The following is a 16841-nucleotide window of genomic DNA, read 5'->3' as shown; positions in this document are numbered from 1 at the left end:
TAAAAGGGGTGTGTGCACATAAGTGCCTGTCCGCATGTCCACAAGGGACCATCAGGCTTCCAGAACTTAAGGTAGGTGAAGTATTAATTGAGAGTTGAGGGGAGGGAACAACACAGTGTGAATACAACCTTGTTGTTGGCATCTGTTTCGAGAGACAATGGAGTGTGTCTCATGGGGTGAAGTCAAATCAATGTGTTAGTAGCACCAAAGTGACCTCCCCGGAGTGCAAGCCTGGGCAGTGTGGATACAACCATCTCACTTGTTGGATTATCCCACCTCAATACTGGTTTGCACTCTGGTTTGTGCTCATGAGTAGACAAAGGTCCATGAATGCTCACATGAGAACTGACCTAGGAATGTATTAACACACTAAGTGTGGACCCAGCTTAGCTGAAAGAAGCAAGTTATCAACCTTTTCTGCTCAGCTTGCATTGGAAGTAAAAAAAGAAAAGAGCAGTACCTATCTCCCATCGTAAAGGGGTCTAGAAAAACTATGGAAGATTTTGTCAAAATATCATTTTAATAACACACAGGGCACCTCACACCAAAATGGATGAAGCTTCTGTATTCTAAACTGCTGTGTGTCCCCCCCCCCCACCTGTATATTGCTTTGTCTGGTGTGGTATAGTTTTCCCAGTCACCTTAAGGATGGGCAGGTGGGGGGGGAACATTTGAGTGGTAGAGCCACTGGCAGTGAATGCTCTGCTGATTCCAGCTACTCTGGATGGAATTTAAAGGCCTGTTTTAAGAGAGAAATTTAACTGTTCTGGTGAAACACAAGCAGTGAAGGAGCCAGACGAAACTTTCAGGGGAGGGCGTCCTCCCCAAGAGGCAGATAGGTAGCCGTGTTGGTCTGCAATAGTCAAAACAAAATTAAAAAAATCCTTCCAGTAGCACCTTAAAGACCATACCAAGAACTAACTTAGTTGGTCTTTAAGGTGCTACTGGAAGGAATTTTTTTATTTTGTTTCTCCCCAAGAGGATATTATCTACGGCTAATACCTGAAAGGACGGAGAAAAGGGATGCTGGCGGTGTGGGAGGTCTCAGTTCTTGGGCAGGATGAAATGGACGAAGGCGGTCGGTCCCTCAACGAACCTAAACCCAAGCCTTTGGCATTAATGAAGGTCAACACCAGCACTGTTGATTGCTCTCAGAATAAGCTGGTACCCCTAATTAGTGGAACCCAACGTCTCATCCTCCCCTAAACATCTGTCTCTGACACGCTGAACCATTCGGACGCGCAACCTTCCATGTGCATTAATTCCGACGCGGTTATGCAGCCCTGCAAAAGTTTGCGCTCCGTCTCCTTCCTGAATGTCATCCAGCACTTCGTTGCCTTTTAGAAAAACACGAAAACTGCACGGCATGTTTTTCAGAAGCGAGTCCCTCGTCAGGCAACTAACACCGCTTAACCGAAACTGTAATCCTGGGCAGGTGCCAGGATTTCACCCGTGCTCAGCTGTGCCAGGCGGTGGCGCGCATGTGCGCGTGTCACACAGAGCTGCCCATCCTCCCTCTCCATCCCTCCCTTGGCTGCTGCCGTTGCCATAGAACTTCTGCCCTCTCCTCTTCTTAGCACAAAGCGGCTCAGCAGAAGCTCGCCTGCCACTCTCTCCATCCACCTCGCCTGTCCGCCCTGGTTTCACAGCCGCCGCGCCAGCAACACTCCACCCCCCCCCGACTCCCTGAACTACGATTCCCATGGTGCCTCGCGAACAACCAAGCTCCAGCTTCCGGTGGCGCGTGGTTTCCGGCTCGGATCGGAACCTGGAGCCCGGATTCGATCCGGGTGTGAACATTCCAAAAGCAGGTAAGGCAGCCCCTCCCCCACCCTCCCGCCTCGCCGCGCGCCGCCCTCGCCCCCCGCGCGGGGACTCTGGGCCGGCGGGCCCCCTCTGGCGCGCGCGGGGCGCTTCTCGGGGAGGCGCGGCGGGGCCCCGGCAGCGGCCGCGGCGCCGCCTGCTGCTCCCTCCCCTCCGTCCCGCTCTCCTCCTCCACGCCGCCTGTTCTTTGTTACAGGCAGGAGCCGCCTGCGGCCGCGCGGCGTGGAGGGGGCGAGGCGGGTCCGAGGCAAAACCCGGCGGAGCCGCTCCCGGATCCCCAGCCCAACCCAGGCAGCCGCCCGTCCGCCCGCCCGCCCGCCCGCCTGGGCAAGGCTCGCCTGGCGCCTCCGCCGCCGCCGCCCTGGGCTGCGTTTCTCTCCCGCCCCGCGCCCTCTCCTCCTTTCCCCTCCAACCCTCACCGGACCTGGGTGGGGCAGCCCCTGTGCTCGGGGAGGGAGCGCGGGCGGGCGGGCGGGCGGTGCACCCCAAGAGGCAAGGCTCGGGCTCGCCCTGGGGCTGGGAAGCGGAGGACTTCGGCTTGCCCGGGGGCAGGACAAAGCGCCCTCCCTCCCCCGCCGTGCCTGCGCCTGGTGCGCGGCTGGAGAAGGGCAGGGCAGGCGCCGCTCTTGCGAAGGGGGCGTGGGGAGGTGGCCTGCTCCCTAGACTGCAGCGACTCGGAGTGGTGCGGGACTCTCTCCTTAAAATCCGCAGGCAGCGCTTTCTCCCGCAGATTGTGCCCCCTCTCTGGCGCCCGCTTGGTCCTTTTGTGCCACATACACAAGGTCACACACACGCGCGCGGACCTTGGGGAAATTCGGCATATCTGGCACGTCCTGTCTTTGCAGTCGCGTTTTCTCAATGCATTGAAACAATGTGGGTTTCTTTAAAATAAACATATAAAATGCTCTTTTAAAAAAATTCTCCACTCGCCTCGGTTGAGAAGTAGATCTGGTAGAATAGCTTGCTGATTATGCCGCTGATATTATATTCTGATAAATTAATTCTCATGATATTTTAAATATTAAATGTATGCTTGAGTCAGGTATTTTCCTCATTCTCCAATCATCCATTTGGCTGTAAGCAGTTACTGTTGGAACTGTATTTCATCCTCTGATGTGGATGGACTGGCAAAGGTTTGTTAGCCAGGCAGATTCATCCAGTGGCATAAATTGCTCTCTTTTTATCACATTTTTCAAAATACTAGTTTAATCATAGGGGTCATGTCCATGTTTGAAAATAAATGTGAAAACTGCAAGTGTTAACTAGTTTTAATAAAAAGACATTGAATGCAGATGCAGTGTTTCTTGACCTGTTTACCTGCATTGAGGGCCACATACTACACTGTGTCAAAAATATTAACATGTCAGAAAGGAATGTGTGAAGTGACCCGTCATAGGTGGCTTGTAAAATCTCCAAAATGGAATTTAGAGTAGGATTATTGTTCATGTACTAATCTGATATGGGGGTGGAGGCTTTTCCAATTTTTGGATTCTCCATCATTAATACTTGTTTGCACTCTGGCTTGTGTTGACACACTCAGCGTAATGTCATGGAGTGTTTTCAAGGGAAACTGCCGATTTCCATGGTGCATTTATTCTTTCCCCTTCACACATGGTCACATCCTGCTGAGGAAGTTAATTAAGGCTCCATGTTCCAACCACTGTTGATAGTAGATATAAAGGGGGAGGTATGTTTGTTCAATAAATTTTATTGTTTAATGGTGCCCACAGCGTACTTGATGATTGATACATTCAGCTGCAAGATGCATGGGTGCCATTGTATGGTCCTAAAACACCTTTGGAACCCATGAAGTTTGCTATTAGAGGCCCATTTAAGGTGGCAAAGATGCTTCAAAATAATCTCTCGTAAATTTAAAACCAATACTATAATATTCAATAAGTGAGCAAAATAAAATATTGGAAAGCATTTTTCTTGTTTCCTTGCACAAATTCAGATATTAGTTAATCCATTAATCCGCGCAGTCTCTTTCCTGCTCCTGTTATTGATGTAAATAAATTTTCTCTAATACCTTTAATCATGCAAATACTTGCATGTTTGTCTTAAAATCTCATCTAGTTGTAGGATTGGCATTGGACTGTTTACTAAGTATCAGGTGTCTATGTTTTCTCAGCTATACTCAGATATGATCTCACTCTTTTGATGCTGCTTTAATTAGTTCTGCTTCCTCACCTATCTTGCCCAAAGAAAAATGTACCAATTAGCAGTTTACTGCAAGTTATTATCTGTGTTTATTTCATGGATGCTATTTCTGTAGTCATGTAGCCTTGATATCAGTATGATTATTCATTTATATTTTTGCAAAATGAAAGCATTGCAATAAAATTAATTAGTATGGTGCATCTGAATTTTGCCTTGTGTGTCAATGGGAAACTAAGGAATTAAAAATACCAAAAAGAAAAAAGAGAAGAAAAAAACATAGTGCTAACAACAGTTATAAGCACTGAAAATTGCCACGAATGTATAAATACTGCAACCAAGTATAAAATGTATTGACTCTGCTTTTGTCAACATGTTGATTTGCAACTTAAAGACTTGTATAGTGCAGTGTTCCACCCCCCCTTCCCATCTGTCATCTATATGGCTCAGCTGGTTAGTGTGTGGTACTGATAATACCAAGGTTGCAGGTTCGATCCACATGTGGGACTGCTGCACATTCCTGCATTGCCCGGGGTTGGACTAGATCTTTGGAACTCTTCCAACTATGATTCTAATTTTGGACTATCCAGGGTTCATTCTCGTTGTACCACTTGTGAGCCAAAGTCAATGTTTGGGACGGTAGTGCTAGACCAGTGTTTCCCAAACTTGGGTCTCCACCTGTTTTGGGACTACAATTCCCATTATCTCTGACTACTGGTCCTGCTAGCTAGGGATGTTGGAAGCTGTAGTCCAAAAACAGCTGGAGACCCAAGTTTGGGAAACTGCCCTAGAGGAAGGTGGAGGTCAAAACACAATTAAAGTCAGTGTTCGTTTTCCTGGACATGTCTTGTTTATCTCCCAGGATCCTGGTGCTTCTGGGATGTTTACAAGCAGGGTATAAAGTTAGCCTTCTGTCCCCAGCATGTGATATTCAGAAGAGTATTCCTGAGTATGTAGGTGCCATTTAGCTATCATATATTAGCTATGGAGAGAATATCATTTGAATTTAATCACTTTTTGAGCCATCCCAGCTAACAGACTTATGGGGTACTTGTTACATAAAATACACACTTGAAATGATTTGCTCACAAATCAAAACAGCATGAGAGTCAAAATAGTGTTTCCAGAGAGCTAGGATTAGTTGTACTGGGCATCCATGTTGTGGAAAGGATGTTTGCTGCTACATAAAATTGTGAAGCATCCCTAATTCACTTAGTCCCTATATCTATTGGGAAAACATCCTGTGCCCCACAAGTTCAGAGGTAGTTGGTGAATTTCATGCTTAACCACATGCGCATTCTAGGTAATTAAGCCAAAGTGAACTGCCAGGGTCCTTTATGCCTTCAGGTAAATGTACACAAATGGAGATAATTGAAACCAAGCTCTTTCTGTTTTATAGATTGCCTCTCCATAAGCAAAAGCTAAAGAGCCCTCTTAAGAAGTGCCATGTCTATGTCCTTGCTTGTCTTTTCTGCAATCGGGAGTTTTATTTCTAGAAGACTCCCAAATAAATACCAGTTTTGGCTCCTCTCCTTTGTTAGCTATTGCAGTTACCTGGAAAACATTTCAGAACAGAATCTGCTGTTTCTGAAAGTACCAAATTGAAAGCTTAGAAGCGGTCGTCAATGATAGTTGGGGAGACGAGCATCTGAGTAAGCAGCGAGTGCCATCTTAGAAATAAAAACTTCAGATATATTCTTCGGATTGTGGTGGATTATCTGACGCTCCAAGTATCTCCTCAAGTTGCAATGTGTGAATCTCAGTTGTACTCAGTTTTGCATAAGAAAGCTGACACCTTTCTGCAAAAAGTAGTGTTTCTTGGGCTACAAGTAGCCTTCAGTTTTCTCAATAGCAGCACACCCTGTGGTCTGCATGTCATGCCAAGTCAAACTATGGTTTCCCAAACTTGGGTCTCCAGCTGTTTTTGGACTACAACTCCCATTATCCCTAACTAGCAAGACCAAGGTCAGGGATGATGGGAACTGTAGTCCAAAAGCAGCTGAAGACCCAAGTTTGGGAACACTGGTTTAGCAGGACCATACCGCCTCCAGAGAGGAGCTCACGGCTGCTATGCCCTTCCCTGGTCCTTTTTGCTGCCATGCTGCACTGAGCTAAACCAAAGCTGGACTGCAACAGTAAGTACTGGGCTCCGAGAATCATAATTTCTGGAAAATATTGGGTCATAAGTGATGTGTAATTTCCTCCCCACAGAGGTGCATCTGACACCTTCATTGCATAGCTTTTGTTGTATACTGAAGATTCATCTCTACCCTGTTCTTTTTACACTTGAGATACATATAATTTAGGACCCACTCTAGTTGTGATTGAAAATATTTTTAACCTGTTTTCAGTTATGTATTTTATAGTGATATAACCTGCCCTGGAACGTTCTGGTGAAGGGCATGTCAATCTAAGTAAATATTATTATTATTATTATTGCATTGCACTTAAAGTAAAATGAGCCAACAAACCTGCCTTTTGCTATTTCAGGAAACAGTACTGAGAATAATAACTCTTTACCAGCTGTTTGATCCTTCCAAATGTCCACATTATATGCACAGTTTCATAAGAACTTATTGTGGAAATCAATACATTTCAAATTATTACATTTTGATACTTTTAATTGGTCTTAATTGATTTTCATCTTTCCACATATGTTGGTCTCATGTTTTTCTTTGCAACCTCAAAGCTAGGTACCTCACTTTTATTTTTATTTTTCAAGTGACGTCCATTTTCAAATGGGATTGGCTAGGGCTTTCCACCATATGTATAAGATCACTTGGAATGGACATGTGCCATACATAGCTCTGTAAATGCTTTTTCCTGTATGGAAGTTATGTTTGTTTAGGAAACTTGTCATGTTCTGCAATTCAGACACAAGGTTGAATGTTAAATTTTCAAGTTATTGTGCACAGTGTTCTTAAAACAATAACATTAGTGGGTGGTGGGAAGGCAATAGAGCACCTACCATCTCTAGGTAGGGCTAGGAATATCCCATCTGAAACCCTGGAGAACTGCTGCCAATCAATGTAGACAATATCTGACTGATGGCTTGACTCAATAGAATGCAGCTCCTTTAATTTTGTGAGTTATGTTCTGTGTTTAACTGTAGGGAGTAATATAGCTCTTTAGAAATCAATAGCAAAACTCCAGCCAAATGTAACCTGGGGCCTGTTTTCATCCAGCCTCTCCTAGGCATAAAAAGCACTTTCGTTAGTATGTTGGAATCCGCATAACTTGGGCAGGTGAGCTTTTTGCTATGAAGTGCCTAACACTCTCATTGAAATCTGTCCCTTCTGTTTTCAAAGGTCTTCAAAATGGCAGAGGATGGCAGCAAGGAGGCCGTGCTTATCTGTAAGTATCCAAGAATACTTCTGCATTAAATATGCCTCTGAATATTAATTGTCAGTGAGAGCCAAATAAGGGCTGCCACCTCTCCTGTGTTCAAAATAGAAGAGAATGGATGTCCGATCCCGGCACCCAGTAAAATGCGGACAATTTAAGTGGTTGTGTTCCATTTAGGAGAGGCTGAGCCCATAGCTGTCAACTTTTCCCTTTTCTTGTGAGGAAGCCTATTCAGAATAAGGGAATTTCCCTTAAAAAGGGGGAAACATTGACAGCTATGTGAGCCAGTGTAGGCAGGAACTGAGCAGGCACAGCAAACAGTCTGCCATGCATTGTAAATTTTCTGGGGATATTTACTAAGACCTTTTGCAACTGCTTATAGGAGGTATTAGTGGGCACATTGGCAAGCTATAAAGGTGAACAAATGCAAGCACATATACTTAGTCTTCCTCTTGTCTGGGGATGAGACCTGAGAGGTTAAACTAGGATTTACAGAAAAGAAGGGGGATTGGAGAGGGGGACAGAAGCATGGTGTTCAAAACTATAAATGACTGGTTCTCAAAACTTTTTTCTCTGAGCCATACTTTCAGAATAAAAATTTGATTGTGCCACACTGAATTTTGTAGTGATTAGAAATACATTGAGAAACAAAAAGAAACAACAACTAGCAGCACTTGATTTATAACATAGAACACAACTACTTTATAATATGATCATGGGAAACCAGAAAGTATGAAACAATGCAGCTACATAAGAACTTGAATCATTCCCAAACTAATGATAAATGCGTCTTCTCTGGCACTATGTTTGAACCGTGATTCTAGCTCACAACTAGGATTGTGCTCAGTATCATTTGATACTGCATATCCATATTCTGCAGATAATAAAAATTATTTTGATACTATACTATAGTGAAATGTTTAAATGTTTCTTTGATTGTCCTTGAATCTTTTCGCTACACTTGCCATCCTTTCCTGCCACACCAGTTTGGGGCACCACAACCTTTCAGAACTGCTGCCATAAATGCATGGGCCCAGATTGCACTGTGGATTTACAGATTTTATCTGAGGTATCAGCTGCTGAATCTGGGCATACACACACTGAATTTTACATGTGTACACCCTTTCAAACAGTACACCTGGGCATTGGTGTCTCGTGATATCAAAGGTGGGATAAGTGCACTTGTTTGGCATAGGGTAAAAGGTGTGTTTTGTTCCCTACTACTAGGTAAACTTATTATAAGGGATTGAAGATGCACCACAGAAGAGTATGGAGAATTTTGAGATGCATGTGCTTGGAAAATGCACAATTTTTTTTTTTTGCAGTTCTGTGAGAAGCTTCTGAATAATCCTTAGTAGGAATTCTTGTTCACTGTGGGATTCTTCCTCTCATGGCTAGAATTTAAGTGGTGGTGGTGGTGGTACTTAATTTATAGCAACTGACATCACAGACATTCGTAGCTTCAAGCAGTCTCGTTTTACAAACCAAACAATTTGTTTTGTTTCATTATTTTGCTGTTCTGTGTTTTTTTCTTCACGCACCATCACAATAAATAAATACTGAAGGGTTAGAACAGCACTAATAGCTTTGCAGATGCCCCCAAGGCATAAAAGAGCATGCAAGAGTGCTGTTTAGTTGTGATGACTCTGCAGTGCTGACAGCTGTGGTGCTTTTTTTGCTTTTTTACCAGCAAGCTAAGCCGATGTGTCTGAGATACTACTAAAAAAATACAGGATGACTTGTAGCAGCACTACAGGAGACAGCATTAGAGAGCAAAATAGTGAGTTGCAGTAGTGTTGGTTTGAAAGCAGAAGACCACGGATTGGAAACCATGCTCTGTTTGTGAGGCTACCTTTGAGGTTGGTCAGGAGGCTGCAGCTGGTGCAGAATGTAGCAGCTTGGGAGCATACTACTGCCAGCAAATAACGCCTTGCCTGGGGGTTTGCACTGACTGCCAAGTTCAAGGTGTTGGCATACCATGCAGGCCCAAGTTATATACCCGGTGGGACACTGTGGTTGGCGGGAGATGTCTCTAACAAGTTCCAAGGATCTCAGAAGCCTGCACCACTGTAACTCAGAGCAGGGCTTTCAATGCACTTTTCCAGTTGGATGAATGGATCTCTGCCATGGGTGCCTGTTTGCTCCCCCCCCAAAAAAAAAACCAACAACATATATCTGATCTTTTAAAAACTGTACCTTGTGCATTGCCTTAAGACCTGTGCATGGAGGATAATTAATAAACAAGCTCTCTGTAGGCTGTGTTGGTGCAGGTCTAACATTTGAATGAGTGAAAGGTAGGGTTGGAAGCAACCTTCCTTGGCACAAAAGACGATTAGAGGTGATGTTGGACTTGCTTTCCGACTAAGATCCAAAGAAAAGACATGGAAGCTGAGCCACAGCTTTAAAAGAGGATTAGGCAGGTGCATGGAGGGCAAGGCTATTGGAGATTACTCTCCGCAATGCTTTTGTTCTACATCCACTGTGGAGAACAGTTGCTGGAACCCAGAAGTTTGGAGAATGCTGCTGCACCAAACTCCTGCTTGCAGACTTTCCGCAGGCATCTGGTTGGCCACTGTGAGAAAAAGGATGCTGGACTAGAGGGGCTTGATCCAACAGGGCTCTTTTTATTACATTATATTTGGCTTAGCATGTTATTCAGGCATGCATAAGCTCTCTCATAGGACAATGAGGAAACTGCCTTGTACCGCGCAAGACCATTGTTCCATAATCTTGGTGACTTCAGCAGTTCCCTAGGATCTCAGACTTAACTGGAGATGCCAGGGCTTGAACTTTTGCATATAAAGCATGTGTGCTGCTCCCTCCCCAACTAGGAGGGGAGGAATAAAGCAGCTGTGAGGAGGGAAGCCAGCACACTCATGTTGTGTCCTGCCCACGGTTGTTTACAGGCATGGGGCTCTTCAAAATAAGGAACTGGGTTCCTCTGAAGCTCAGTAGATGGAGCTTTTTTATTCTGAAGTTCTTTCCCTGCATACAACCACAGCCAGGCTAATGTTCTTTATCCCCGAATTCGCCCTGCCAGTCTGTGCAAGTCCTGGGCCTGTGCTTAGAACAGGGCGTTCTGAAAAGCATGGCCTGGAAGATGGAATGGATCTACTGTTACAAAAAAGGGAGAAGCAGCTATGGCTGTAAACAAAGCTCACTCCTAGAGATGTTTGCTTCTTCTGTGGAGCCTGGGAAAATGGTGATGCCTCTTGGTTTCTGGAATAGCCTTTGCTCTGAACACTGAAGAGACGTAACTTGAGGTAAATTGAGCTGGAATGGTTACAAAACAGTCTGGTGAAAGGTGTTTGTGTAACATCCAGAAGAAAGCGGCTTTGCACGCATTGATTCAGAGAATATGAATATTATTTTCCAGCCAGAATCGGTTATACCAAGTGTTGCTTCCCCTTCCTCTAAGCATCCTTCCTCGACTGACAAAACTATAATTGTTAGACATTTATTCAAAGCCTATTTTCTTTGGGAATTTTTGCAGGTGCTGTTATAGTCTGATAACACAAGTGCCATTTTATTCCTTATTTATCCCTGGGATGAGTTGAACTATACTATTGATTCAAACAAGTACGTGGCCGCCGGGTAATTGAATATCACAGTTGTTGGAGTACACTGTGAAGCTGCTTGGCTTTCTCCATGGCTACCTGCTTTTTCTTTTGTCTGTTTTCAGGGTGTGAAGATTGCAATCAGCATCATGATTCTGAATGTCCAGAACTGGGCCCAGTGGTGATGGTCAAAGACTCCTTTGTGCTAAGTCGAGCAAGGTAAGCCAACTCTTGCCTTGTTGGCTTGCTTAATTTTAAAGTAAATGAAGCCAGATTGGCAATGCAAAAGGGAGTCTTCTGTTCTCACTTATTTTGCTTCTAGTGTCACATTTTGAACTAGGAGTGCTCCCAGTCTTGGAAAACTCACATGCATGCAACTTTAAATGTTTCCCAAACAATTCTAAGCTGCAAGATCTCATTCTGGAGTGTTTTCAGCAGCATGAGAAGATGGGGAGCCAATTAGTCCTGCCAGCCAGGGTAGAACCTTTGCCTTTTCTTATATGTAGATGACAGCTTCCTGGCATTTATCGCAGTGAGGGAGAAAAGCAAGGCTAATCACATCTGTGTCAGGGGAGCATGTGGATTGTACAATGTGAACGACACAAAAACGGAATTTACAGACGACTCAGTTTAGTTGTACCTAAGTCATTGTGCAAGCAGAACGACTACCCTGCAAATCTCCTCTGGGGATTCCTTCAACCCTCCAGAGCAGATTTGGGGGTGCTTGTTCTCCAGAGCAGATTTGGGGGTGCTAGTCTTGTTTGGAAGCATGAGAAGCAGAGAAAATGCCTTTCGTAGGCAAAGGATACAATACCTAGATGCCAGATCGGTTTTCTCCTCAGTCATTGGTGATGTTAATAAATTGTCAATAAAAACAGCAACTTGAAGTGAAGATCTTCTTAGGTTGCCTAAGCATCTTCAGTCGCACTTCTCTTAATTATTAGTATTATTAATGCTGTTTATACCATTCCTCAGTGTAGCATGGTATGCATTTTATACCATAAAACCTGAGACTCAGGGTCACTTCAGAATTTAGATTTCCTACATGGAAATAACTTCAGTGAAGGTGAAAGTGGGTGTAGATCTGCACAGGGTTTTCATATCTTTTCCCATATGGAAGTGCTTGCTGAGGAGGGACTCTCTCATCAAGCACATGCATTGAATGCAGAAGGTCCCGGGTTCAGTTCCTGGCATTTTCCATTAAAAGGATCAAGTAGCAGGTGATGGGATAGGCCTCTGCCTGAATAGCCTGCCTATCAGAGAAGGCAACATTTGTCATAATGGACAAATGTTCATAAGGTCGCTACCTATGTTTTTATAGACAAAATAATTTTTGAAATGGTCCTGAGGAATTGCTGATTACCACTTATTAGAGATCTGTTGAACCCATTCATAGGCAATTACTGATCCTCATACTATATAACGTTGTGGAAGGTTGTGTCATTTTTCTTTATTTCAATTACTCTGTCAATGTAGAAGGTTTATATAGAAAATTTATCCCTTGCAATTGATAATTTTGTCACTGAGGAGAGAGGACTCGGGGCCCATCCAGATTTTCTTTCACACCACAATTTCCAGGCAAAGATCGGTGCTTTAAAGCTCCATGTCTGAGTGGGGTTTTCCCCTCCCTCCTGGTGCTTTCTGTGGGGAAACTGCATTTTACTGCTGAATTGGTGCAAATGGCAATCTATGTAAATTGCCATTTGTTCCAATTTAATGGTAAAATGTGGGTTTCCTCACAGAAAGTGTCAAAAAGACCACTTGAACACAGAGGGTTAAAGCCCAGGTCTGTGCCTAAAAAAATGGCACAGATGGAAGTCTGGATGAGGCCTCAGCTCTTCCCTGTGGATGCCAGGGCTGAATTTTTTCTTCTGTGGATGCTGGAAGATCTTTTGTAGAGTCATCTCATTTATGCGTCAATATATTCATTTCTTAGATCATCCCTTCCCTCCAACCTGGAGATCAGGCAAGTTGAAGATGGGATTGAAGGCATTTTTGCAGTAACACAGCTGGTGAAGCGTACCCAGTTTGGCCCCTTTGAATCAAAGAGAGTTACCAAACTGGAAAAGGAGCCAGCATTTCCATTAAAGGTACAATGACACTGTTTGGGTTGGTGATAATGTGAAGGCATTAAGAAATGGAGCAACCAGGCTCTACCATTGTCTGAACATGTATTTGCTTCATTTGGTTCTTTTTTTAGTTAGCCAGTTCATTCATTAATCATTCCCTGCTTCTCTCTCTCTCTCTCTCTCTCTCTCTCTCTCTCTCACACACACACACACACACACAGAGTAGCCTTTTCAGTACCAATAGCTAATGTTCAACACGTGCAGTCAGGCAAGCAAGATGTGCTGGTGTTGGCAGTCCTCATATGGGGGAAGATGGAGTAAGAAATATGGAGTGGACCTGATCCTAGCAGGGCTTGCTTTTTGTACCAAATTTGAAAGGCTCAAAATACTAGCCCAGGTGGCACAGGAACAGTTGGGAGTGCACTGTAAGACTCCTGATTGTTCCTTGGCAGCCACAACTTTATGTGCCCCACACATTGACGGGGAAGGTTTGCTTTCACCTTGCCTGTATCTGTGAAGTCAGGGGTATGAAATAAAAGTCAGACCAGTTCATAATATTACATTACCACTTACCACAGTAGCATGGAAGCCAGATTCTTCCTCTCATGCCATTACAGTAATGTAATGCAGGGACCACATGGGCAGGTCATAGTATGGTAACAAAAATGCATCCTTGTCTACGGCTATTTATTTGTTGATCATCACTGCAAAGTTTGCATTCCCTCTTTGCACGGGTGTCTATTAGGTTTTTCAGAAGGATGGACCTCTAGTGTATTTTGATACATCTAATGAAGATGATTGCAACTGGATGATGATGGTGAGGCCAGCCAACCAATACGAACACCAGAACCTGTCTGCCTTCCAGCATGATAATGACATTTACTTCACTACATCCCGGGACATCCCACCAGGCACCGAGTTACGAGTGTGGTATGCTGCTTTCTACGCCAAAAAAATGGAAAAGCCCGTTCTAAAGCAAGTTTCTAGCATTGCCAATGGTACGTTGGGTTGCTTCGTGGATGGGTGGTGGGTAGTTTTTTTAACTATCTCAGAAAAAGGTTCCCACTTTCTCTGTGGGGCTTATTTCATGCAAACATCTCCCTCACATGAAAAGAAATTGATAGAATCTATGTCCTGATTCGTATTATTTGTTACACGTAATGGAATGCTTCCTCCTATTGATATTTTCTACTTTTAAAATTAAAACAGCTTCCAAGGATCTAAGTTTCAACAGAGGCACACCAGGCATTGTAACAGCAATGTGGTTAGTAGGAAAATAAACTAATCCAAACATTATTTCTCTGACAGATGTTTGTTTAGTAGTGATGGAATGTGACCAAGAAGAAAACAAAATTACTTCGAAGCCTCCCTGTTCCAGTGGCACTTATTCTCTCAAAAAATTAAAATTCCCCCGTTCTAAACTTTCAGGTATGGAAACTCTTCGGTTCTTATTGTGCGAACACTATATAGCCAAATCACCTGTTAGAGCTGAGCTTTCCAAACTTTTCATGTTGCTGACACGCTTTTTAGACATGCATCATTTTGTGACACAGTAATTCAGTTTTACTAGCAAACTGAATGTTAAACTAACCCCTTTCCAGCCCCGGGAGGAGTGTGGAGAGAGTTCACACAACACATGTACACACTGCAGCCAACACACTAATGTGTCATGACACACAGTTGGGAAAGCTCTGTATTAGAGAAAAATCTGATGGCGTATGATAGGTTTTGAGGTGGAACTGATCTCTGATGGGTATTGAAGGAAAGGTTTAAGCCTGATATTTTGAATGTCTAGACCAGGGTTGGGTGGGTGAAATGGGGGCTGTGGCCTTCCAAATGTTACTGCACCACATTTCCCATCACCCCTGATGACTGGCCATGCTGCCTGGGGCTCATGGAAGATGGGGTTACTAACACCATCCAGAGGACCACGGGCTTCCCATCCCTAATCTAGAGCTTGCCGCTCAGTTTGTTTAAGATACTACGTCCCTAATTTTTGTTTGTTGTGATGTAGTGAGCTCTCTAGAAAGTAATGAGCCGCTGAAGCAGAGTCCAGCCAGTTGCCATTTTAGAGCAGAGGTGGGAAACCTGGGGTCCTCTATATGTTGTCAGGCTCCATTTCCCCATCCATGTGTCAGTGTTTTCGAAAGCTTTTCAAGAATCCCAGCTGCTGATGAGCAAAAGGGAGGCACTGTTAAGGTCCAAAACTCCACAGGCGTAATTTTTAAAGGTTGAATGTGATTACAGCTACAGTAGTTTGACTTGTGTTTTCTGAAGAGAGCATTTGAGAAGTTCATTTCTTTGCCTCTTATCTTTAGACAGGGGTGGGGAACCTTGGGCCCAGGAACCACATGTGGCCCTCCAGAGCTCTCTGCCTGGCCCCTGGGGCTCTCCTCAGGTCACACCTGCGCCTCCCGCTGTCCCCCGAGTTTGTGGGGCTGGCGGTGGGGCTCTCCTGAAGCCTGGAGAGCGAGAGGGGTTGGTGCGCACCGACCCCTCTCACTCTCCAGGCTTCAGCGAAAGCCTGCATTTGCCCCATAGGACGCACACACATTTCCCCTTCATTTTTGGAGGGGAAAAAGTGCGTCCTATAGGGCGAAAAATACGGTAATCCTCCCAGTTGAAAGCACTATCGAAATGAAGGTTTGTACTATGGCATGAGGGTCTGCTCTCCTCAAAAAGGGTCAAAAGTCACCAGTTTTTTCACAACTTTGTACAGAAGTTGTGTTTGGAATATTGTTGACTTTAGGTGGCATTAAATTTAAATGAAGGGAAGGCCCTTTACTTCTAATGTTCAGCCATGCCCGTATATTTTTTTTGTCTCATCGCTCTTCTCTTGCAGAGCATCGCCGGAGTCACTTGGAGCAAGCCAAAGGAGCTCCACAGAGCAACCAAAAAGATGCAGTTGCTGAAAAGGTTATGGAGGCCCCCCCTGCAGACCAGCCCGTAGCCCGTGAAAGTGCCAACACCGCAGTGGAAGGGAAAAGAAAACCACGAAGGGGCAGGAAGCCCAAAGTGGCAAGACCAGAAACTCCCATTGTGATTGTGGACAATAAAGACTCTTCTGGTGAGCCCAGAAACTACTAAAAGTAGCTATCAGTGATACTTCATTTCATACCCTAAATCAGGGGTGGGGAAAACTTTTCACCCAGTGGGCCAGATGGTCATGTTCGCCCCTCCTCCCTCAGGCCAAGCTTGACAGGTAGGCCTAGCTGCCCACCTGTCATGCTGCCCACCTGCCATGTGAATCCAGTCACAGTAGCATCTGGTGAGCTTTTTGCCTGTAGGATGCCCTTCAAAGTGCTACCCCCCCCCCAGCAATTCATATGGGGCTTTATAGGCTGATTGGTGGCATCTGCAAATACCCTTGCAGCTGAGGCAAGTTTTTACCTGTCCTATACCTGACATCATCTATGATATGATGTGGCCAAAATAGCCTCACAGGTGGGTCTAATTAGGCCAATGGACCACTGATACCCTAAGCCATTGATGACCAAACTTGGCCCTCCAGCTGTTTTGGGACTACAGTTCCCATCATCCCTGGCCACTGGTCCTGTTAGCTTGGGATGATGGGAGTTGTAGTCCAAAAACAGCTGGAGGGCCAAGTTTGGCCAACACTGCCCTAAGCAAATTACTTTGCATTACCAACTGCTTTGCTTTACGGGCAGAGGTCATGAAGAAGCTGAATTTTCCATTTTATGACATATTTGCATTGGGGAACTAAATTTATTAAGAAGTGGTATATCACAGCATGTGATCATATTGAATTGCCTTGTACTGAGCCATCTAGTCTGGTATTACCTTCTCTGTCTAACTCCGGCTCACTGAGGCAGGTGTGGGAAACTTGGTTTTCCAGGTGTGGCCGAACTGTTGCCCTAGTCATTGTCTT

At 44.6% G+C, this 16841-nt stretch overlaps 1 protein-coding gene across 2 annotated transcripts in view; it reads left to right on the top strand.

Moving 5' to 3' along the window:
• Positions 1 to 1414: 1414 nt before the first annotated feature.
• PRDM15 (PR/SET domain 15) overlaps positions 1415 to 16841 on the top strand; it is a 36875-nt gene continuing 21448 nt past the window's right edge. Inside the window, exons 1-7 of one of the 2 annotated variants that reach the window (XM_079974592.1) lie at positions 1415 to 1811; positions 7290 to 7335; positions 11009 to 11102; positions 12820 to 12973; positions 13698 to 13950; positions 14261 to 14380; positions 15795 to 16019. In XM_079974592.1, the coding sequence (XP_079830718.1) occupies positions 7299 to 7335; positions 11009 to 11102; positions 12820 to 12973; positions 13698 to 13950; positions 14261 to 14380; positions 15795 to 16019 (883 nt within the window). In that variant the 5' untranslated portion in view covers positions 1415 to 1811; positions 7290 to 7298. The remainder of the gene's footprint in view (positions 1812 to 7289; positions 7336 to 11008; positions 11103 to 12819; positions 12974 to 13697; positions 13951 to 14260; positions 14381 to 15794; positions 16020 to 16841) is intronic. The other variant, XM_079974593.1, reaches the window with a different exon arrangement.

The sequence above is a fragment of the Podarcis cretensis genome (assembly GCF_951804945.1).
Source record: "Podarcis cretensis genome assembly, chromosome: 4".
NCBI classification, from domain to species: domain Eukaryota; kingdom Metazoa; phylum Chordata; class Lepidosauria; order Squamata; family Lacertidae; genus Podarcis; species Podarcis cretensis.
This window is presented reverse-complemented; position numbering and strand designations above follow the sequence as displayed.